The 17,193-nt window shown below is 37.1% G+C and overlaps 1 protein-coding gene across 1 annotated transcript in view; it reads left to right on the plus strand.

Annotated features, from left to right (window-relative positions):
* Positions 1-4,813: 4,813 nt before the first annotated feature.
* LOC148951069 (PI-PLC X domain-containing protein 1-like) overlaps positions 4,814-17,193 on the plus strand; it is a 155,439-nt gene continuing 143,059 nt past the window's right edge. Inside the window, exon 1 of the mRNA XM_089090120.1 lies at positions 4,814-4,850. Coding sequence (XP_088946246.1) covers positions 4,848-4,850 — 3 coding nt within the window. The 5' untranslated portion in view covers positions 4,814-4,847. The remainder of the gene's footprint in view (positions 4,851-17,193) is intronic.

Genomic DNA, 17,193 nt, shown 5'->3' on the forward strand with positions numbered 1-17,193 from the left:
AAAGTTTCATTTTCCTAACCTAACCCCTATCCAAGATAGCCTTAAGTAGCTAAAGTAGAATTTTACCCAGAAATGCAGCTACAGGTAAAATTACACAGCGGGCTTGGTCATGATGGAATTGTCTTCTCATTGTGTATTCATTCATCATCAATTAATTAGTTTTTAAAGTATGTTTTTTACAAGAAAATACAACCATATCACGTGGAATTTACTTTAAGGAAAATAGAAGATCGGACATTTCCATTAGGTTACACTTCCCCGCCGCGATGAGGTGCCACTGCTTACACTTTGTCTGAGCATCGTTAGTTACAGCAATAGACTAAGGTGAATCAGTGTCAGATGGAATTTTTTTTTTCACTAGGCAGCTTTTTTTCTAAACGCGTTTTTTAACTTTTGGTTACTATGGACCGTGGTTCGCTCTTTACAAGGTTGCAGCAGCTGCAGCCATGAAAGCTACCGCCCATTCAATTTGCACAATCCACTAATAGGAGCCAAGTATTATTGATTAAACATATGGCGTTGTCTAGTAGTGTTGATACGATAGCCAAAAATTGGACCGATTTAAACAAAATCTTATAATTAATAAAACATTGGTAAATAAGTTTCATAATCCCTGTTTTCTAATTTCCTGGAAAATAACATAATATAGTTAAGTTGTAATTCGAGGAGTTTATGCTTGTCTTGTGCATTTCTTCTCGCCCTGAGCAATACTTAACACAGGAGAAGGCGAGGGAGCAGCTATCCCCCGTTTTACATACAAGTCCAGTGTACATTGTTTTTCAATAGGCAACCCAAAAAACTCGGTCACCCCATTGCAATTCCAGTGGGCTTTCCCAGTAGGAAAACTCATATAAAATGAAAAATCTCAGTTGTCCGAAGGACTGAGCATAGAGTATTAAATTCTAGAAAACTTTTTATTTCGGGTTTTCGATCACCATAAAGGGCTCACAGAGCTTATATAGTATTTGAATTAACCTTACTCGATGCTTATCAACCTTAGTTATGCCCGAGGATGGATGGAAGATGGACTGTCTATCAAATAAATGAAGTGACATCATTTTTATACAATTCCGAAAAAGGGCTTACGTCGGATTTACTTGTCGTTCAGACTATATCTCTTCGTATTTTATTAATTAGTCATGGCTCTCAACTTTTTCATCACAGTCCACCAAGGTGATTTTAATTCGCTAGACGTTTTAGATAAGGAAATTGAGAATAAAGTAAGCATATATGCTATAAAATGTACAAAGAAATCGTTTGCAATTTCAAACTCATTCCCAGGCATGAACACAGAGATAGGGATCTTTGAATCCAAATTCCTTTTTCTGGTCCTGTCAAATTTAAAATGATATTCAAGAAACTTCTAACTACTCTTGAAGTTCAAACCGTGTTGATTGTTGTAGCATGTTTGCGGTGAAACTCTTTGAGAAATAGCACAGAAAGTGCCATTTTAGTGCCATATGGCGCTTGCAGATGGCAAAATTTTAAAAAAGCATGTTGATATGAGAAACAGCTTTTGAATGAGCCACTAAGAATATCTCTATGATGTTGTAGTAGCCCGATAGACCTGTTGAAAAAAAAGTAAAAAAAAAAAAAAAACAAAAAAAAGGGAGAAAGATAAGTGCTACCGAGGCAAAAAAGTGATTTTACTTGTTGTTCAGGGAGGGGGACTGTAACTTCCCTGTAAAAGATTTTGACCATTTTGATTCCAATAGTACACTTTTCATTTTGATCTGACGCCATTTTCGAGGGGTTTGAGGCTATTTTCGAAATCACCATAAATTTTTTTTCACAATAAACTTGTACTTTCAAGACAAAACGAAATAATAGTTAATATTCCTAAGTCAGTGTCAGATGAGATTTTTTTTTAACTAGGCAGTTTTTTTCAAAACACGTTTTTAACGTTTAGTTACTATGGGCTGTGGTTCGCTCTTTACTAGAAAATGACTGAAGAAAAAACAGCAGCGGATACCAATACCGATATTCCCGATACGATACACGCGATACTAATACGCCCGATACCGATATGCACGATATCGATACGCCCGATACCACATACAGTGCTTCCCCAGGGATTATAGAGGGCCATATCATCATCAAAACCATATATATTGAACCTTTGAACCATGTTAAACAAAATGGCTATCTCAAAATTTTTATAAGACCAGTTAGGGGGGTGGGGGCCTGTAGGGAAGGGGAGGGGCCTGATGCCCTCCAATATTTTCGGTAACTTAAAAAGGGCACTTACAAATTTAATTATCTTTCGAATGAGCTATTACACACCTCTCTATGATGCTCTGGCCACCCCCTAGCCCTGCTAGAAAATAAAAGAAAAAAAAGGGAGACCGATCAGTGGTACCCATGCAAAAAATTAATTTTCCTTGGTGTTCAAGGTGGGGGACTGTAAGTATTCTACAAAAGGTTTTGGACCATGCTGATTCCAATGGTGCACTTTTTATTTCGATTTGACGCCATTTTCAAGGGGTTTAAGGCTCTTTTTCGAAATCACCATAAATTTCTTTTGGTAATGAACTTTTACTTCTAAGATCAAGCGAAACAATAGTTACCATTCCTGATTCAATGTCAGGTGGCAATTTTTTCTAACTAGACAGTTTTTTTTTTTTGAAAACACGTTTTTCAACTTTTGATTACTATGGGCGGTGGTTCGCTCTTTACTAGGTTGCAGCTGCCGCGGCAACCATGATCCAGGCTGTCTTGTATCTTGAATCTTAACTGTGGGGCTAGGAAGGTGGATATTCTTTGATTCGACTGGCAGAAAAGTTTCACCTGCGACCTCCGGCCTTCTTAGTTAGTCAGAACCCTATGGTGTCATAAGGTGGTCTTTTCTGGTAAATATTCCAAGAAGATTTTCGGTTTCTGAATCAGTTTTATTTCATATTTATTATCAGGAAAAAAGCAACAGTAAGTTCTTTAACATTTACAAGTGCTTATATTTTATTTTTTAGCCTAGGTTATTGATTTTTAAAATTTGCTACTATCTTCGTTATAGGAGAGGTACTCTCCAATGTTTTTATTGATATATCTTGCATGAGAGAAGGTTTTGGAAGCGTGGCTCCAAGGATTGAGCATCAAAAATGGGGGTTGCATTTTTATTACATTTCTATGAGTCGGACAAACATCTCGAGGAAGGGGGGTGGGAGAGGGGGGCAGGCTTCAAACCTCTCCACTGAATACGGCTTTAACGCCCCCATATTGTCATCTAATACATTCAATACCTGCATTTTACCAAGCTTTTTTTCCATTATTGCAACATGAACTTTTTCAGCATAACTTGTCATATATTTTTTTTACACGCTGCTGATTACCCAGCTACAACTAGTGCAATGGAAATTGTTTGTTTCGAAAAAAAAAGAAACATGTGGTCTCGTAGTATCACAAGCCAAGTTACTGGATTAGCCCCTGCTATTTGCACTAAAGAATCTTTTTCTCAAAGCAGTGTTTAGAAAAAACGGAATAATTAAGTCTTACTTACCCTTCAGAATGAAATATAACGTCCCTTAATCAGATGGAGGTCTCCATTCCTCTCAAGTCCCTGATATTTTGGCTTAGTTTAATGGTTTCATAGTAGTAACTTGATATTAGAAAATACGAACTTTTCTATTTAGGACGACCAGTCCTGCAATAAAAAGGAAGTTGTTACCCTTCAGCACCCATATTACACTCAAAGTTCAAAACATCTGATTTTCAAATGATTTCATATCTGTAAGAGTTTTTAAATTTCAAATTGATTATCAAAAAATTATTAGCATTTAGAAATGAGAAATTAAATTTTAATTTAATTTCTACCATTTGTGTTAGAAAACATGGATAGAAGAAGTGCCAAAGATATTTTTTAGTACTTTCATAAGAGTTATTTATCCTAATTAACGGCCTTTGTGATTAAGGGGTCATTTTTAAAGAATCGGAACAAAATTCAAAGTTTAGTGTAAACCGCGAAGTATTGACTAGGGGGCAAACCCCCTAATATACGTATTAAAAATATATTAATATAGAAGTTCGTTACGTATGTTAATTCGTAAGTTACTTATATTTATTACTAATAAAAACGTTTGTAAATAAAATTAAACAACTTTCAAGAAAGCTATTTAACCAAATAAAAGCAAAATTAATATACAAATTTTGTTTTAATTATTGATCTACGGTGAGCCAAAATCAAAACCTGCATTAATTAAAAAACGTTCAAAAATTAAATAAAAAAAAAGTTTTTGAATTGAAAGTAAGGAGCGACATTAAAAATTAAAACGAACAGAAATTATTCCGTATATGAAAGGGGCTGTCCCCTCCTCAGCGTCTCGCTCTTTACGCTAAAGCTTGACTTTCTCACAACTCTATTTTTTTAAACAATAAAAACTTGAGCGTAAAGAGTGAGACGTTGAAGAGGGGACAGCCCCTTTCATATACGGAATAATTTTTGTTCGTTTTAAGTTTTAATGTCGTTTCTTACTTTCAGTTAAAAAAACTTATTTTTTTTTATTTAATATATGAAAAAGCCGGACAGAAGAAAAAATTGTTTACAACCGGATTCTTGCGCAAGTACTCAAGCCACTGTTTTCCAGAGTTGGCTTAGGAAATCAATGTTAGTATTTTACTTTTCTCTTAAGAACTTCCTTAAAGAGATCTCGAAGAAATGGTAAGTTTAGTTTTAATGTGATGCATCTCAATAGGACGTGTGGTGGTTTTTGTAAAGATAGGATAAATGTGCTGTTTAGTGACAATTGAGGTGAGGGGCGTAGTTCCAGAATTTTTATTCGGTGGGGGGGGGGGGAGAGGGGGTCAATATCTGGATAGACATTGGGCATGGGCTATCCTACAGGGATCTCGAAGAAATGGTAAGTTTAGTTTTAATGTGATGAATCTCAATAGGACGTGTGGTGGTTTTTGTAAAGATAGGATAAATGTGCTGTTTAGTGACAATTGAGGTGAGGGGCGTAGTTCCGGAATTTTTATTCGGTGGGAGGGGAGTTGGGGTCAATTATCTGGATAGACATTGGGCATGGGCTATCCTACAGGGGAAAGCAGTTGCAGTTCTAGCCTCTTCAATTTACTTATGCTTACAGTAAGTATTAAGTATTATTATATAAGTATTATAGTAAGTAACTTATTGCTATCTATAACCTCTGCTTTATTTAAAAAAAGATGTAATTTAAAAAACGATAAAATGATTATAAATGTTAGATTATTTATTTATATTTGCGCCCCTAAGATTTCAGGATCCGGGGCGAGTGCCCCCTTAACCCCCTTCATCTAAAACCACCTGTGAAGAAAGAGATGTTAGAAAACGTGTAAAAAACACAACCCTAAATTCGGTTTAAAGATGTCTGAAAATTCTGATTATTCTGTTCTAAATTTTCACCGGTTAGTCTAAGGGGAAATCAAGTCTCTTTGCTGAAATGGGCCATCACAAATATGAGCCATAGCTGAGGCTGGACCATTAACTGGATCACGCTTGTTAAATAATTTAAGAAAAAAGTATGAAGCTGTTTACGAGACAAAATTCACAAAATATTATTTAGGCCTTAATATATTTTTCTTATTACTCGTATATTCTATACTTTGACAGTAAACTTTGACAGTAAAAAAACCGCCAGTGATCTAGATAATTTTGTGGGTGCTTATTCAATTATCTGCTTGTGCAACGCCTAGCCGCATATCCAGACAAACTAGGAAAATAAAGAGAGTTAGCGATTTTATCTTGCAGCAGACGTAGAATCAATATCTCAAAAATAACTTGAGCCTTAAGTTCAAACCATTAGGATTCACGATTTTTTAAACGAAGATTTAATTTTTTTGTCAAAAGTTCATTTGGAATATGTCTTGTTAATTTTACCAGTAGTATTACTTGTAAGTAATACTACTTGTAGTACTAACTTAACAGTAGTACTACACTTAGTACTTAACAGCAGTAACTTTAACAGTAGTAATAACCATTGTTAATGCTAATACATACTGAAAGTACTTAGTCTATTCTGACCACTATTTAGTTATACTACTACTATATAATCCCCAAATACTACTATATACTACTATATTCCCCAAACCTAACCTATTACTACTATTTCCACTCTTCCTCCTATTTCTACAACTACTACTACTACTACCTGACTATTACCGAAACCTAACCTTTTTTTTTACCCGCTATTACTACTACTTTTTCAACTCCTCCTCCTACTTCTACCACTATATACCTAGCTATTACCCAAACCTAATCTGATACATTTTTTTTGTTACTCCTAATCTACGCCCTGGTTCTCGCCTTCTTATTTGATATTCGAAGGTATCCTGTGTTTTGTTACTTGATAGATTGGGCTAATCCCAAACCTAATCATGCGCAGTGTATTTCCCTATCCGCCACCTGGGGACGCGCTTGGTTGCTGTGCAGGCACCTCTGGCATCAACTGGGCAGAGAACCCAAGTTACTATTGTGCGTTACCATGCAGTGATTCGAACCTACATCTTTGGAATTTGAAAGGAAGTCTCTGCACCACTCTTTGTGATTATAATGTAGCCATAAAGAAGGATGGAACCCTGGATTATTTCTGTTGCAAATAAAACATTGCATATTTTAAAGGAAATTCCTGCATCTAGTCGGTTTTGTAAGTGAGAAAAAACTATTGGAAAAACAAAATCAATTTTTACAAAAAAAACTGTATTTTCGTGTACAAGATCGTGTTTGCAGCGATAGCTGCAAACTGGTAAAAAATGAACTCGGTCAATTATAAACGACATAATGACCAATTAAAAATAAGTTTTTTACTGTCATAAATGGCGGGAAAAACCTTATTTTTTCTTGACTCCTCTAAAAATGAAATCCCACTCAACTCCCTACCAAAGAAAATTATAAATAATTTTTAATTGTATCAAATTTTAATTTTCGGTTTTTGGGGCTATGAGGCTAAAATCTGTTTTACTTATTGTTAAATAACTAGCACTATAAATATTTTTTTAAGAATATATAACTATTGATATATAAGTTATAAAATTATAAATATAAGGATAGATATTCATAAATATATTTTATTCTTTTTTTGTGGACATGAAGTTCATGGTTATAATACAAGGTAGGCTGAAGATATTAGGATGTCAGTTACATCCTCGTCGCATTATTGTTTTAATTGTTTAATTTCTAATTCGTCGTATAATTGTTTTTCTTTGTAATAAGGTGTTAACTTCAGGACAATGGCCAAATGAGTGGAAGAGATCATTGTATAGGCCGCTTTTTAAGAGAGGAAACCCTAAGTTGCACATGAATTGTCGTTTAATAGTGCTTGTCCCTGCTTTAAGTAAGGTAATGGAGAAAATGTTAGATACCAGACTTTCCAAATGGTCAAATAATAATAATATAATACATGAAGAACAAGGAGGTTTTAGGACATGGTACGGGACGGTAGATACAATATTCATTTTAAAGGCATTAATTGATAAATATGGAAAGGGAAAAACGTTTCTTTATGTGGGATTTCTGGACCTCCACAAGGCGTTCGACAGCGTCGACAGAGAGCTATTGAATGATACCCTGTTTAGAATTGGCCTCCCTCGTTTGTTTGTGATGTTGATAGTGAGTATGTATATTTGTGTGAGTGGAATCGTGTTAGTTGGTAACAGGTTTTCTAGGCTTTTTAATATTAAGCTGGGAGTAAAACAAGGCAGCACTCTTTCTCCTAAACTGTTTAATATTTTTATAAATGATGTTGTTCATTATCCAGAGAATAGATGGGCTCCGAAATTTAGTCTAGGGACCCATAAACTATCACTACTATTATTTGTAGATGATATTGCTTTGGTGGCTAGTACACCGCAAGATCTGCAGACGCTTTTGAGTCTTATAGAAGAATATTTGCAGATGAAAAAATTAAGGCTGAATGTTGAAAAGAGTGAAGTTGTTATTTAAAAAAAAGGAAAACAAGTGGCGAAGATAATTATAGATTTAAATTTATTAATAATGAACTGAAAGTAAGTAAAAGAATAAAATATTTAGGATTTGTTTTATCGGAAAATGGAAGTTTAAACAGTCATGTTGATGAACTAATTAATAGAGGTAAAGTGGCCATGTCTGCAATTTTTAGAAATTCGACGATAATGGGAATTAAAAACCTAAAAATGGACAAAAGAATATTTGATACAAAAGTTTTACCTGTGATAGAAGGCAGAGCGGATATCCGGGGCGGAGAAGTAAAGAAACAGCCGGAGTCGTTGCAGCTCCATTGCTACATAAGACTGTTTGGGCAACACCATACAACTTATTCACAGATTTTGACAGGTAAAGTGGGCCACTATTGGTAGTAGTTATGCAGACCTATCTTGATGTTTAGAATTTGTAATGAAGAAAGACTAGTAAGAGCTGATTATTATCAGATGTCGAGTTATGGTTCGAAAACGTCATGGCCAACCAAATTAGGTCATTACTAGAAAGAGTGGGGTCGCCTTACTCATGGACTGATGGTTTTGGTTCCCGTGATCTACCGACAAAATTAGTAGGCCAGGTATGATTTATCTTAGAAGGTCGAGAAATTTAATATTTGCAAGGGCTGGTTTAAAATTTCATTTCATTGGATCATTTTAATCAGGCTAAACCTAGTTTTGGAAAGGAAATTTATTTTAAATTCAATTTACCGGCTATGATTTTATGTTGATGGATTCAATTTAGGGCGAATAGCCTTCCAATCCAGAGCAGGCAAATGGTGTTCGACAGGGGGATAGTACATCCTGATGGTCGGTATGTGTGTCCTCTTTGTAGGGATGAGGACGAAGATTTGGACCATTTTCTCCGAAAGTGCCTGGTGCTCTCTAATTTAAGGGAAAATTACTTACATGGGATTGTTTTGCTGTTTCCTGGTATTTTGCAAAGTAGTAATCCAACCACAATGTTTCGTAATGGTGCGTACATAGAGAAGGGGTTAGAAAGAAGGAAAAGGTTTTACAATTAATTATTATTAATTATATGGAATTAAACTTATTTTCTCGATAATTTACCATAATGTATTTTTCGCTATGTATCCTGTTAATGTGTGTTTCGTAATTTGTTCTGTTGTGATTTCTTTATTTTTCATAAATTTTTGTGTGTATATGGCTCTTGGGCTTTTGAAATACACGATCTATCTATCTATCTATCATTCAAAATTTTCTTGATTAACTATTGGTTATACATTTTGTTTCTTTTTTTTTCGAAAAAAACACAGCACGATATGTATCCTGATGATCTTATTTCGCTTTGTCTGAGTGGGAGTGGGACCACATAACTCATATTCTTTCAATTTCCACCACATTTTGTATTTTCAGGTTTCTGAGCTTATTTATTACAAGGCTAATATTGCAATATGAAAATTCCAATTAGAACACAAAGCACCGTTGCTTGCAAGCCCTTCCACTGTAATTGAGAGCTTTATAATTATGGTACGGGTGAACCCACTATCCTTGAATCGGTCTTCAAGGCCCTTTGGCTCCAACTTGAGAGGTTTCCATTGTGTCACGTCTTCATTCCTTAAGAAAAGAAATAAAAAGGAGACACATCGCTACTACCCATGCAAAAATTGAATAATTTCGGATGGCCTTGTATCATCAACAAGCTCAGAAGTCCTCAGATAGAAACTGTGGTACATATAAAAATCAATGAGGGAAAATATTTTTAACATACCTTGTTTTTTATAAGATATTTATTTTCCTTTTTTAACCTAAGGAAAGTTTGGATTGGAGGGTGTTTTTGCACCCCCATTTCTGATTTGTTTTGGTAACGCATTCAACCTATCGCGGCATGGAAGATCCCATCATTGGTTTCCTATTTTCCCAAGCTAGGCCTTCGTACTTCTGGACAAGAGACGGTACAATTCTTTCCTTTGGTCTGGATTGGAGTGTGTTTTGGCACCCCCATTTTTCTTTTGGCTTGGTAACACAATCGACATTTCGTGGAATGGAAGATCCCATCATCGGTTTTCTATTTTCCCAAGATAGGCCTTCAAACTTCTGGACAAGAGACGGTACAATTGTTTCTTTTGGTTTGGATGGAGGGTGTTTTGGCACCCCCATTTCTCATTTGTTTTGGTAACGCATTCAACCTTCTGTGGAATGGCAGATCCCATCATTGGTTTTCCATTTTCCCAAGCAAGGCCTTCGAACTTCTGGACAAGAGACGATTCAATTGTTTCCTTTGGTTTGGTTTGGAAGGTTGTGTTGGCACCCCCATTTCTCATTTGTTTTGGTAACGCATTCGACCTTTCGCGGAATTGCAGATCCCATCATTGGTTTTCTATTTTTCCCAAGCTAGGCTTTCAAACTTCTGGACAAGTGACGGTACTATTGTTTTCTTTGGTTTGGATTGGAGGGTGTTTTTGCACCCCCATTTCTGATTTGTTTTGGTAACGCATTCGACCTGTCGCGGCATGGAAAATCCCATCATCGGTTTCCTATTTTCCCAAGCTAGGCCTTCGTACTTCTGGACAAGAGACGGTACTATTCTGTCCTTTGGTCTGGATTGGAGTGTTTTTTGGCACTCCCATTTCTCATTTGGCTTGGTAACCCATTTGACATTTCGTGGAATGGAAGATCCCATCATCGGATTTCCATTTTACCAAGTTAGGCCTTTGAACTTCTGGACAAGAGACGGTACAATTGTTTTCTTTGATTTGGATTGGAAGGTGTTTTGGCACCCCCATTTCTGATTTGTTTTGGTAACGCATTCAACCTTCTGTGGAATGGCAGATCCCATCATCGGATTTCAATTTTACCAAGCAAGGCCTTTGAACTTCTGGACAAGAGACGGTACAATTGTTTTCTTTGGTTTGGATTGGAAGGTTGTATTGGCACCCCCATTTCTCATTTGTTTTGGTAACACATTCGACCTTTCGTGGAATGGCAGATCCCATCATTGGTTTTCTATTTTCCCAAGCTAGGCCTTCAAGCTTCTGGACAAGTGACGGTACTATTGTTTCCTTTGGTTTGGATTGGAGGGTGTTTTTGCACCCCCATTTCTCATTTGTTTTGGTAACGCATTCAACCTATCGCGGCATGGAAGATCCCATCATTGGTTTCCTATTTTCCCAAACTAGGCCTTCGGACTTCTGGACAAGTGACGGTACAGTTGTTTCCTTTGATTGGGATTGGAGGGTGCTTTGTCACCCCCCATTTCTTATTTGTTTTGGTAACGCATTCGACGTGTCGCGAAATGGAAGATTCCATCATCGGATTTCCATTTTACTAAGTTAGGCCTTTGAACTTTTGGACAAGAGACGGTACAATTGTTTTCTTTGATTTGGATTGGGAGGTATTTTGGCACCCCCATTTCTTATTTGTTTTGGTAACGCATTCGACCTTTCGCGTAATGGAAGATCCTATCATTCGTTTTCTATTTTCCAAAGTTAGGCCTTCGAACTTCTGGACAAGAGACGGTAAAATTGTTTCTTTTGGTGTGGATTGGAGGGTGTTTTGGCACCTCCATTTCTCATTTGTTTTGGTAACGCTTTCAACCTTCCGCGGAATGGAAGATCCCATCATTGGTTTTCTATTTTCCCAAGCAAGCCCTTCGAACTTCTGAACAAGAGACGGTAAAATTGTTTCTTTTGGTGTGGATTGGAGGGTGTTTTGGCACCTCCATTGCTCATTTGTTTTGGTAACGCTTTCAACCTTCCGCGGAATGGAAGATCCCATCATTGGTTTTCTATTTTCCCAAGCAAGCCCTTCGAACTTCTGAACAAGAGTACTTTTGTTTCCTTTGGTTTGGATTGGAAGGTTGTTTTGGCACCCCCATTTCTCATTTGTTTTGGTAACACATTCGACCTTTCGCAAAATGGCAGATCCCATCATTGGTTTTCTATTTTCCTAAGCTAGGCCTTCAAACTTCTGGACAAGTGACGGTACTATTGTTTCCTTTGGTTTGGATTGGAGGGTGTTTTTGCGCCCCCATTTCTCATTTGTTTTGGTAACGCATTCAACTTATCGCGGAATAGAAGATAGGCCTTCGAACTTCTGGACAAGTGACGGTACAATTATTTCCTTTGGTTTGGATTGGAGGGCGTTTTGGCACCCCCTTTTCTCATTTGTTTTGGTAACGCATTCGACCTTTCACAAAATAGAAGATCCCATCATTGGTTTTCTATTTTCCAAAGCTAGGCCTTCAAACCTCTGGACAAGTGACGGTACTAGTGCTTCCTTTGGTTTGGATTGGAGGGTGTTTTTGCACACCCATTTCTCATTTGTTTTGGTAACGCATTCAGATTTTTGCGGAATAGAAGATTCTATCATCGGTTTCCTATTTTCCCAAGCTAGGCCTTCGAATTTCTGAACAAGAGACGGTACAATTATTTCCTTTGGTTTGAATTGGAGGGTGTTTTGGCACCCCCATTTATCATTTGTTTTCGTAACACATTCAACTTTTCGCAGAATGGAAGATTCCATCATCGGTTTCCTATTTTCACAAGCTAGACCTTCGAACTTCTGGACAAGAGACGGTACAATTGTTTTATTTGGTTTAGATTGGAGGGTGTTTTGGCATACCCATTTCTCATTTGTTTTGGTAACGCATTTAATCTTTCGCGTAATAGAAGATCCAATCATTGGATTTCCATTTTCACTAGCTACGCCTTCAAGCTTCCGGACAAGTGACGGTACAAGTGTTTCCTTTGGTTTGGATTGGAGGGTGTTTTGGCACCCCCATTTCTCATTTGTTTTGGTAATGCATTCAACCTTTCGCGGAATGGAAGATCCCATGATTGGTTTTCTATTTTCCCAAGTTAGGCCTTCGAACTTCTGTAAAAGTGACGGTGCTATTGTTTCCTTTGGTTTTAATTGGAGGGTGTTTTGGAACCCCCATTTCTCATTTGTCTTGGTTACGCATTTGACCTTTCGCGGGATGGAAGATCCCATCAACGGATTTCTGCTTTCCCAAGTTAGGCCTTCGAACTTCTGGACAAGTGACGGTAAAATTGTTTCCACTGGCTTGGATTGAAGGGTGTTTTGGCACCCCCATTTCTCATTTGTTTTGGTTACACATTCAACCTTTAGCGGAATAGAAGATTCCATTATCGGTTTTCTATTTTTAACTGCTACATGATATTTTCTTGACTGACACCATTTATGATGAACTATATCGTTCCTTTATTTAGCTTTTATTACTTCAGTTACTATGGGCTACAGTTCGTTCCTTAATGTACACGAACTGTTTGACTAAAATAAAATAAAAATTCCTTGTCGAAAGATAAACTTGTATAAATATTGCATTCACTTATTACGTGATATATGGGTTATACGAGAAAATGAATCCCTTTGTATCTTTTCAACATATTGTAAACAGTAATCTCTTCAATGTGATCAAAAATCAAATATCTTTGAAAAGACCGCAGTATTAAAAGACACAAAAAATGCAGTTTTTTTTAAAAAGGGATTCTAGTTTTTAAATTTTTAGTTTTTGATTTAAAAAAGGTACTAGAACTTTTAATTTTCGTTTGAATTTTTGTTTTTCCCTGGGGAAAAACAACAACAAACAAACAAATAAACACGCATCCATGATCTTTCTTCTAGCAAAAAAGCCAAGTTCCACATTTTTGCAGATAAGAGATTGAAAATTCTACAGTAAGGTTTGCTGATACGCTGAATCTAATGGTGTGATTTTCATTAACATTCTAAGACTTTTGGGGGTTTTCCCCCTTTTTCTGAAAATTAGGCAAATTTTTTCAGGCTCGTAAATTTTGATAGGTAAGGCTAAACTTGATGAAAGCTGTATATTTAAAATTAACATAAAAATAAAATTCTTTTGATGCATCTATTGGTATCAAAATTATGTTTTTTAGTTTCGGTTACTATTGAGCCGGGTCGCCCTTGCGATACTGTTCGTTACCACGACCTGTTTGATTTGGTCAAAGTTGAGGTACTTTCACTGTTAAGATTGTCTTCACTTTCTGTTATTGTGTTACTATAAGAATATGTAGATGGGAATGAAATCTCTTTTCAATACCTTCCTCTTCTGTTTTACTTTCAGTTGCTTTTTAAAGTTGGGTTTGAGCCAAAGAAACAAAGTAAGGAGCTCTGCTCTTTGTTGATTTTTATTAGCCTGTTATAACCAAATAAAATTGATACAAATTATATTTTTGATAACCTTATAAAACGCATCAAAGTTGAGAGCTCAGATATAGCTGGCTCTTACAGAACTGGTAAAGGAACCGAAAGCTTGGCCATCTTATATCGCTCAGCCTACGGACGCGCTTATTCTGAATTAATGATCTATAGAATATGTAACAGCCCAGCTGTCCCGATCCTGGGACCACAAGTGTATGCTCTTCCGCCTGATGAGGGAAGGATGTACCAAGCGGTTAAAAAGAAAACAAAGTCTTCCCTCCTGGGACCACAAGTGTATGCTCTTCCGCCTGATGAGGGAAGGATGTACCAAGCGGTTAAAAAGAAAACAAAGTCTTCCCTAAGTCTTCGATAGCACATTTTTAAGTCTTCGAGCAATAACGAAGAAAAGCTACTATTTAGCAAAGATTTTACTCGCTCAAATTCAATAACGTTATAGAAAACAACACGCATCAAACAAGCATAACTTAAGTAGTAAACTTCGCTTTTACTAAGGCTGCCAGCAACGACCTGTTGCAGGCGACAGTAGCGTACTGTAAACAAGCTTTTAGGTGGCTGGTGGTGGGTTTAAAAGGCTCAGATTTTTTGCCAGCTGTACCGTTAATATTAAAGCGCACATCCCCCTTCCACTTCCTTCAACTCCGGCGCCCATCATAGAAAGCTATATCTCACAGTTGAACTACGCACTAATCAATCAGTAGTTATCTAAGTACCATTTTGCCCACTTTATGTTCCATCCTGTGTTATTTGCGGCCTTTACATTCCCTGGCACCTTTCCATGGCAGATTACCAGACTGATTATTGCTACTGTTGTCAATTGAATATGGAATTATAAAAAACCTACCAGACAAGTTTCCGGGCCAACCAGACATGTTTCTGGGCCAAGCAGACAAGTTTCTGCGTTAACTATAAGTTTCTGGGCCTTTACATTCCATGGCACCTTTCCAGAGCGTGTACCTATGGATTTGGGGCCTTAACGTTCCTTCCTGCTATAGCAAGGCTGGTTTGGTGGGTATAATCTGGTTTGGTGGGTATAGTCTGGTTTGATGGGTATAGTCTGGTTTAGTTTTTCAAAGAGAGTGAGTATTTGACATTTTTGCAAAAAGGGATAAGGAATTCGCAAATTGGACACTGAACGATATTAATTAATGTTTTGAATAATAGGAGTGTGAATGATTCTAATTAGTGATTGTATGAAGGTGGGGAAAAAAAGGATTAAACTGATTAACAGTTAAGGTAACCCCGAAGGGGTTGTTAACTCAGGTAATTTGTTATAAATTTGAAACAACATCAGTCTATGAAAATGACTAACGACGATAGAATGACATTGTGAGTTGACCTAGCTTTACCTCTCCGATGAGTCCATTTTAGAGGGAAAATCAAAAATACTCAGAATTGAAAATAAAGGGGATCTGCCTCACGGGGAAGGCTCAGAGGCCCTTCGTCCCCCCATTTCTGAGGGCAGAGGATGGGGGGAGGGAGAGGGTGAATTTTGGAGGGGAAACCAAAAATGCTCAGAATCGAAAATAAACGGGATCTGCCTCAAGGGGGAGGCTCAGAGGCCCTTCATTCCCCAATTTCTGAGGGACGGGGAGAGGGGCGGGTCAATTTTGGAGGGAAAACCAAAAATGCTCAGAATCGAAAATAAATGGGATCTGCCTCAAGGCCAAGGCTTAGAGGCCCTTCGTTCCCCAATTTCTGAGGGCAAGGGAGGGGGGGGGGTCAATTTTGGAGTGAAAACCAAAAAGGCTCGGAATAGAAAATAAAGGGCATATGCCTCAAGGGCAAGGCTCAGAGGCCCCTCCTTCCTCCATTTCTGAGGGGCGGGGGGAGGGGCAGTCAATTTTGGAGGGAAAACCAAAAGTACTCAGAATCGAAAATAAACGGATCTGCCTCAAGGGGAAGGCTCAGAGGCCCCTCCTTCCTCCATTTCTGAGGGCAGGGGAGAGGGAGAGTCAATTTTGGAGAGAAAACCAAAAATACTCAGAATCGAAAATAAACGGGATCTGCCTCAAGGGGAAGGCTCATAGGCCGTTCGTTCACCCATTTCTGAGGGCAGGGGAGGGGGGAGGGTCAATTTTGGAAGGGAAAACCAAAATTACTCAGAAAGTTCATTTTGAATTTCCTTCATTGAAATGCAAGAGTTGGAATATTTCAGTAGTGTTTTGTTGTGCTTTACCTTGTCATAGTTACATTCTCTTAATTTTTCGAAGTTCATTATGAATTTCTTTCGTTGAAATGCAAGAGTTGGAATATTTCAGTAGTGACTTGTTGTGCTTTACCTTGTCACAGCTACATTCTCATGATTTTTCGAAGTTCATTTTGAATTTCTGTCGTGAAATGCAAGAGTTGGAATTTTTCAGTAGTGACTCTTTGTGCTTTACCTTGTCAAAGTTACATTCTCTTGATTTTTTGAAGTTCATTTGAATTTCTGTCGTGAAATGCAAGAGTTGGAATATTTCAGTAGTGACTTGTTGTGCTTTACCTTGTCACAGTTACATTCTCTTGATTTTTCGAAGTTCATTTTGAATTTCTCTCGTAAAATGCAAGAGTTGGAATATTTCAGTAGTGTTTTGTTGTGCTTTACCTTGTCACAGTTACATTCTGTTGATTTTCATAGTTCATTTTGAATTTCTTTCATTGAAATGCAAGAGTTGGAATATTTCAGTAGTGTTTTGTTTTGCTCTACCTTGTCACAGTTACATTTTCTTAATTTTTCAAAGTTCATTTTGAATTTCTTTCTCGAATTGCAAGAATTTGAATATTTCAGTAGTGTCTTGTCGTTGGTTTACCTTGTCACAGCTACATTCTCATGATTTTTCAAAGTTCATTTTGAATTTCTGTCGTGAAATGCAAGAGTTGGAATATTTCAGTAGTGACTCGTTGTGCTTTACTTTGTCATAGTTACATTCTCTTGATTTTTCGAAGATCATTTTGAATTTTTGTCGTGAAATGCAAGAGTTGGAATATTTCAGTATTGTTTTGTTGTGCTTTACCATGTCACAGTTACATTCTATTGATTTTCATAGTTCATTTTGAATTTCTTTGATTGAAATGCAAGAGTTGGAATATTTCAGTAGTGTTTTGTTGTGCTTTACCATGTCACAGTTACAT

Source organism: Artemia sp. Qi Xiang Cuo, chromosome 6 (genome assembly GCF_049724085.1).
Source record: "Artemia sp. Qi Xiang Cuo chromosome 6, ASM4972408v1, whole genome shotgun sequence".
NCBI lineage: Eukaryota > Metazoa > Arthropoda > Branchiopoda > Anostraca > Artemiidae > Artemia > Artemia sp. Qi Xiang Cuo.